The sequence below is a fragment of the Squalius cephalus genome (assembly GCF_949319135.1).
Source record: "Squalius cephalus genome assembly, chromosome: 22".
Taxonomy (NCBI): Eukaryota; Metazoa; Chordata; class Actinopteri; order Cypriniformes; family Leuciscidae; genus Squalius; species Squalius cephalus.
In genome coordinates, this window is record NC_137143.1 from 31,530,729 (window position 1) to 31,536,211 (window position 5,483).

The 5,483-nt window shown below is 37.0% G+C and overlaps 1 protein-coding gene and 1 long non-coding RNA gene across 2 annotated transcripts in view; one reads left to right on the forward strand and one right to left on the reverse strand.

The window, feature by feature from the left end:
* The first annotated feature begins 1,330 nt into the window (after window positions 1–1,330).
* LOC307150452 overlaps window positions 1,331–5,483 on the forward strand; it is a 4,830-nt gene continuing 677 nt past the window's right edge. The window contains exon 1 of the long non-coding RNA XR_013819723.1: window positions 1,331–2,345. This is a non-coding gene — a long non-coding RNA (uncharacterized lncRNA). The remainder of the gene's footprint in view (window positions 2,346–5,483) is intronic.
* Window positions 3,592–5,483, reverse strand: part of LOC307150449 (inhibin beta B chain) — a 9,613-nt gene continuing 7,721 nt past the window's right edge. The window contains exon 2 of the mRNA XM_079857720.1: window positions 3,592–4,381. Within this exon, the coding sequence (XP_079713846.1) occupies window positions 3,606–4,381 (776 nt within the window). The 3' untranslated portion in view covers window positions 3,592–3,605. The remainder of the gene's footprint in view (window positions 4,382–5,483) is intronic.

Genomic DNA, 5,483 nt, shown 5'->3' on the forward strand with positions numbered 1-5,483 from the left:
CTGTATTTTTAGTCAAATAAATGTAGAAGAGACTTTTATTCAAAAATATAAAAAAAAAAATGACCAACCCCAAACTTTTGACCAGTAGTGTATATAATTATGCACACTTGTACATACTGTACATATAATTCAGTGTTTTGTTCTTTTCATTATTATTATTATAATAGTGTCAGATTCAGGCTTTCTCAGCTCTGATCTGATGTCTACACATGCATCTCTCTCTGCTTTCTCACAGTGATTAACAGCATAATTCCCAGATTGAGAGGTTGTGTGTTTTTCCAAAACATGTCATTTGGCTGACAAACACACACATTCTCCCGCGACAGACACACTAATGTGCACATAATCGCAGTGTTGACGGATCTGGGATGTTCGGAGCTTTAAAATGACATGGTCAGTGGCGTTTAGTTTAGGGTTTGAGTTGAAAATCTGTCACAACATGACAGTTTATCATTTACTTTCTAATGGTTGTTCATAAAGGACAAAAAACAAGAAAGACAGCATGAGTCCAGTCTTGTGCACTATATTTCTAGTCTTCTCCCTTGTCCCTCTCAAAACGTGATGTCAATAGTACAGTTGGGACGTCAATGATATCAAACATTGGTTCTCGTGTGTCTCATATCAAACGGTGCAATATTAGATTTTAGAGTTGTAGCTGACTGGAAGATTTTCAGATCATTTTACAGCTTGAGAAGTCTCTTCTGCTCACCATGGCTGCATTAATTTGATCAAAAATACAGTAATAAAAGTGAAATATTATTACCATTTAAAATAGATTTTTTTCGATGTGAATATATAGTAAAGTGTAATTTATTCCTGTGATCAAAGCTGAATTTTCAGCATCATTACTCCAGTCTTCAGTGTCACATGATCCTTCAGAAATCACTCTAATATGATGATTTGCTGCTCAATTTATTATTTGGTGCTCAATTATTAATAATGACTCTTATTATTATCAGTGTTAAAAGAGTTGTGCTGCTTAATATTTTTTGTGGATACATTTTTGTCAGTTTTCTTTGGTGACTAAAGTTCAAAAGAACAGCATTTATTTAGCGCAAACCATGCAAAATACACACTGCAGATTAATATTCAGGGTTAAAGGTTTGTGCAACTATAGTGAGGCTTGCTTTAGCACACACAGTATATTTCTTAAAATTCGAACACAAAAGTGCATGCATTTCCTGGAAATCGAAACCTCAGTTCAGCAACACCAAGGTAATGCATTCGATTCCCAGGGAATGCATGAACTGATAAAGTGTATCGCTGTGGATAAAAGTGTCCGCAACATGCATGAATGTAAATGTCACACAAGGCAGTCAGTCTTGATGCAGAATAAGAAATTTATTTCATAATAGTTACAAAGAACAAAATATTTAAAAGCATTTTTATCTTACATAAGCTGTACAGAGATGGCATGTATTTGACTCTAAATGATTCCGGAATAGATGCTAGAAGTATTAAATAGAAAACTGGCAACAAAAAAAAAGACAATTAAAATTGATGGAAAAATATGAAATATTCAATTTATCTACTGTACAAAAAAACAACTTGGAAATGGAATCCATTCTATTGTACCCTGATACATCGTTTAGGCCTCTTGCGCATTTAAAAAGTATCTTACAAAAGAATCCGATGGCCTCTTCGTCTCACAATAGCTAAAGTCTTGGCCTCTTTGGTTCCATAATTCGGTATAATACATTTGAACAGCATTTAATTGCTTCTATAAAAATAACTTTCTTTTTTCAATGGCAGGTTTTTTTCTTCTTCTTTACTAATAATGCAACTTCAGTGCAAACATTGTAACAACCATCCGCTCAGAGAAGGAAGCGAAAGTTTACATTTCAAGTATTGAAAACAGTTCATAACAAGTAGCTATAGTGTGGGTCATCCGGTGTAGGTCACTACTATACATTGCATAGCTTGTGCGGCACTTATTTCAGAAGAATTGTGAACCACTTGGTACCTTCGAAGGCGAAGTGCTTTATATTGTGCATTTACAAATTTTTTTTTTTTTTTTGTTTTTTTTTTTTTGCAAGTGCTATGCTGCACCATGAGATCGCTTGATTCACTGGTGTTTTAGAAGCGTGTTTTTCAAGGGCGCCGTTAGTTTGCACACGCCGTTCAGTGCGTCTTCGGCTTGTTGCATGAATAATCAGGTTCCCGAGACACAAAAAGACATGCCTCATGACTTATGAATAGAACTCGTGTCTGTCGAGAAACCCCGAACGTTTTGTTGCAGATGTTCGCGACGGACGCTCTGGAATGGATTGGTTGTCACTCATTGTGGGAAGTGCTGACGTTGTTTTGAGAAGATGGTCAGTGCTTTTCGATTCAGTTCTGGGCAGGTACATGGATATAAATGTCTTTAAGATCACCTCTTTCAGTTTGTTCCATTATTTCAAGAGAGCTAAAGACGTTCCCATCGCTTTGATGTGAAAGCTGAGGGAATCGTACAAACCTGTAGACAGGAACTAAATCACTCGATGGTTAAAGAACATACATAAATATATGTACAAAGATGCGTGGAAGAGTTGGGGTGTGTGTTTGAATGTGGATGTGTGAGCATGGATAAAGACGCGGTCACATGTATTTGTTGCTCAGCGAAATTTCGAGATTTTGCTCTTGACAGTTGACCGTTTTTGCACATGATATTAGACCGCACCTTAAAGGATTAGTCCACGTCAGAACTAAAACTTCCTGATAATTTACTCACCCCCATGTCTTCCAAGATGTTCATGTCTTTCTTTCTTCGGTCGAAAAGAAACTAAGGTTTTTGAGGAAAACATTCCAGGATTTTTCTCCATATAGTGACTTCAATGGGGTCCAACAGTTTGAAGGTTTAAATATCAGTTTCAGTGCAGCTTCAAAGTCTCGACACGATCCCAGCCGATGAATAAGAGTCTTATCTAGACAAACCAGCTGACATTTTATTATAAAAAAAAAAATATTTATATACTTTTTAACCACAAATGCTGGTCTGTGCCGTGATGTGCCACACATTGCGCGTTGAAAGGTCACGCGTGACGAAGGCGGAAGTATAGATCTAGTGTTTACAAAGCCAAACGCCATTTACAAAAATAAATAAATAAATAAATTAAAGGTAAAACAACGATGTCGGGCGATTTTGAAGTTGGAGGAGAAAAGTTTTTCGCCCAACACTACATTTTCCGCCTATGTTACGCAACGTGATTACATAATGCGTGAAGTCGTGGCCGTGCAAGACGAGCATTTGTGGTTAAAAAGTATATAAATGTTTATTTTTAATAGAAAATAGCTGATGGTTTGGCTAGATAAGACTCTTATTCATCATCTGGCATCATGTAAAGCCTTTAAAGCTGCATTAAAACTCACATTTGGACCTTCAAACCGTTGGACCCCATTGAAGTCCACTATATGGAGAAAAATCCTGAAATCTTTTCCTCAAAAACCTTAATTTCTTTTCGACTGAAGAAAGAAAGACATGAATCTTGGATGATATGGGGGTAAGTAAATTATCAGGAAATTATCATTATCATTTAATTCTGAAGTGAACTACTCATTTAAGTCATAAATATTACGTTCTCGCTATGATATTTTTAGAATATTTTCAGGTCCGTGTTTTTTTCTCAAGCGCAGCCGCACTCCTCGACGATCATGTTGGGAACGTCCCGTTTCACGATGTTGTATTCGTCGTCGAAGTACAGCATCGACATGGTGCTCAGTTTGGTCGGGATGCAGCAGGAGTTCATGGATCCTGGACTCATTCCCCGCATGCGGTATTGGTTCACCACAGCGGTGTGGAAGGACGAAGCCGATCCGGGAACCCCGGCCATGTACGCGGGACAATTCCCTTCGCAATAATTCCCAAAGTACCCAGACGGGGCGATGATCCAATCGTTCCAGCCGATGAGGCGGAAATCGATGTAAAACTGTTGTCGGCAACACAAGCTACTGCTCCCGTCGCATTCTAGGCCTCGTTTTCGGATGCGATGTTTGTTGTCCGAAGCTCTCGCTTGAACAACCAGGAAGGGGCGGTGAGACTCGTCGTTTGTGTTCACCAAAACAGGCACGATTCCCATCTTGTCGCATCCCTCGCACCGAACGTCCAGGTTTTGCCGGCGATCGCCCTTGGAGAAAACCATCTGCACGGCGTCCGTCAACGGAAAAGTGTGCCAGCCGCTGCGTTTAAGATCCACGCGCTTCTCCACCAAGTTCCACTTGCTCCCGACACCCGGCTCCTGCGAGTAAACCTTGACCGTGATCTTCCTCCGAGAGCCCTTCTCCAAAACATTAGGCAGGAGTTTGAAGTATAACCACAGGTTCGCCTGGGACACGTGCAGGTTCTGGTTGCCCTCGTTGGAGATCACGAAAAACAGGCTGGTTTTGGAGGTCAGAGACTCGTCTGTGGGATCAAGAAAGGAGAAAACATGATCAGCTCAGTGCATTTCATCAACTGCTAGTGCTCTGCGGTCATTTTTGGCCGAAAATTTTAAAAATGTTTTATTTTTTTATTTATCGGAATGGTACGAAACTTGGTAAAGATTTGGCACTTGCTGTGTGAAGACAAAAAAAATCATGGATATGATTCGAACAGGTTAAATGGTCCTGAAAAAATGAGCTTTCAGTCAGATGTTGTTTGGCTGCAGTACCAAAAGTGTCCACTAGATGAAATTCATCTCCCATTCATTTTGAGATATCAAGCTCAAATTTTGAACACAACTTGTTTAGATATATGGCTTTGATTTCTCAGTTTTAGAGTAAAGAATGTTTTTGAAAATGTATATTTCATATAAAAATTTAAAATAGTTTTAATATGAATATAATACTATAATACTTAAAATGAAGTATTTACATTTTTCATAACAATAAACGTAACACTTAAAACACTTGCATGCATTTTTGTCCTATAAATAAACTACTTTTTTGCAGAACATAATAGACTTTGCGAAAAATATAATTTCTTATGTCTGTTCTTATGACCGCAGCACCGCATATGTTCTTGAAAGATAAACTTTTATTAAAAATAAACCTTTTATTTTATTAAACTTAAAATGAAACTTCAATTATATTTTTCCTATAAATAAGCTTAATTTTGTGCAAAATATAATAGATATTTCTGCAAAGAAATACATTTTTTATTTCTGATTTAGGGTATGACCCGAACATGGTTTCGAAAGGTTTCATGAGAGTCAACCATTTTATTTTATAAAACCTTAAATTGAACTTAATTCAGCATAAATTAAATCCAGAACAAAAATACTACCAAGATGTATAAACACTTGCCAAAATAAATGCCAAAATGAACAAATAATATTCGTCCTTCGTGCAAATTTTTTTATTTTTTTATTTTAGGGTAAAATATGACCCGCACATGTTCTTGATTGGTTTAATTAGAAACATTTTATTTTATTAAAACTTAAATGAAACTTAAATTCAACATAAATCAAAGGCCTACTATTATGTATAAATGCGTTGAAATTTAAATAATGAAAATAAATGTCACA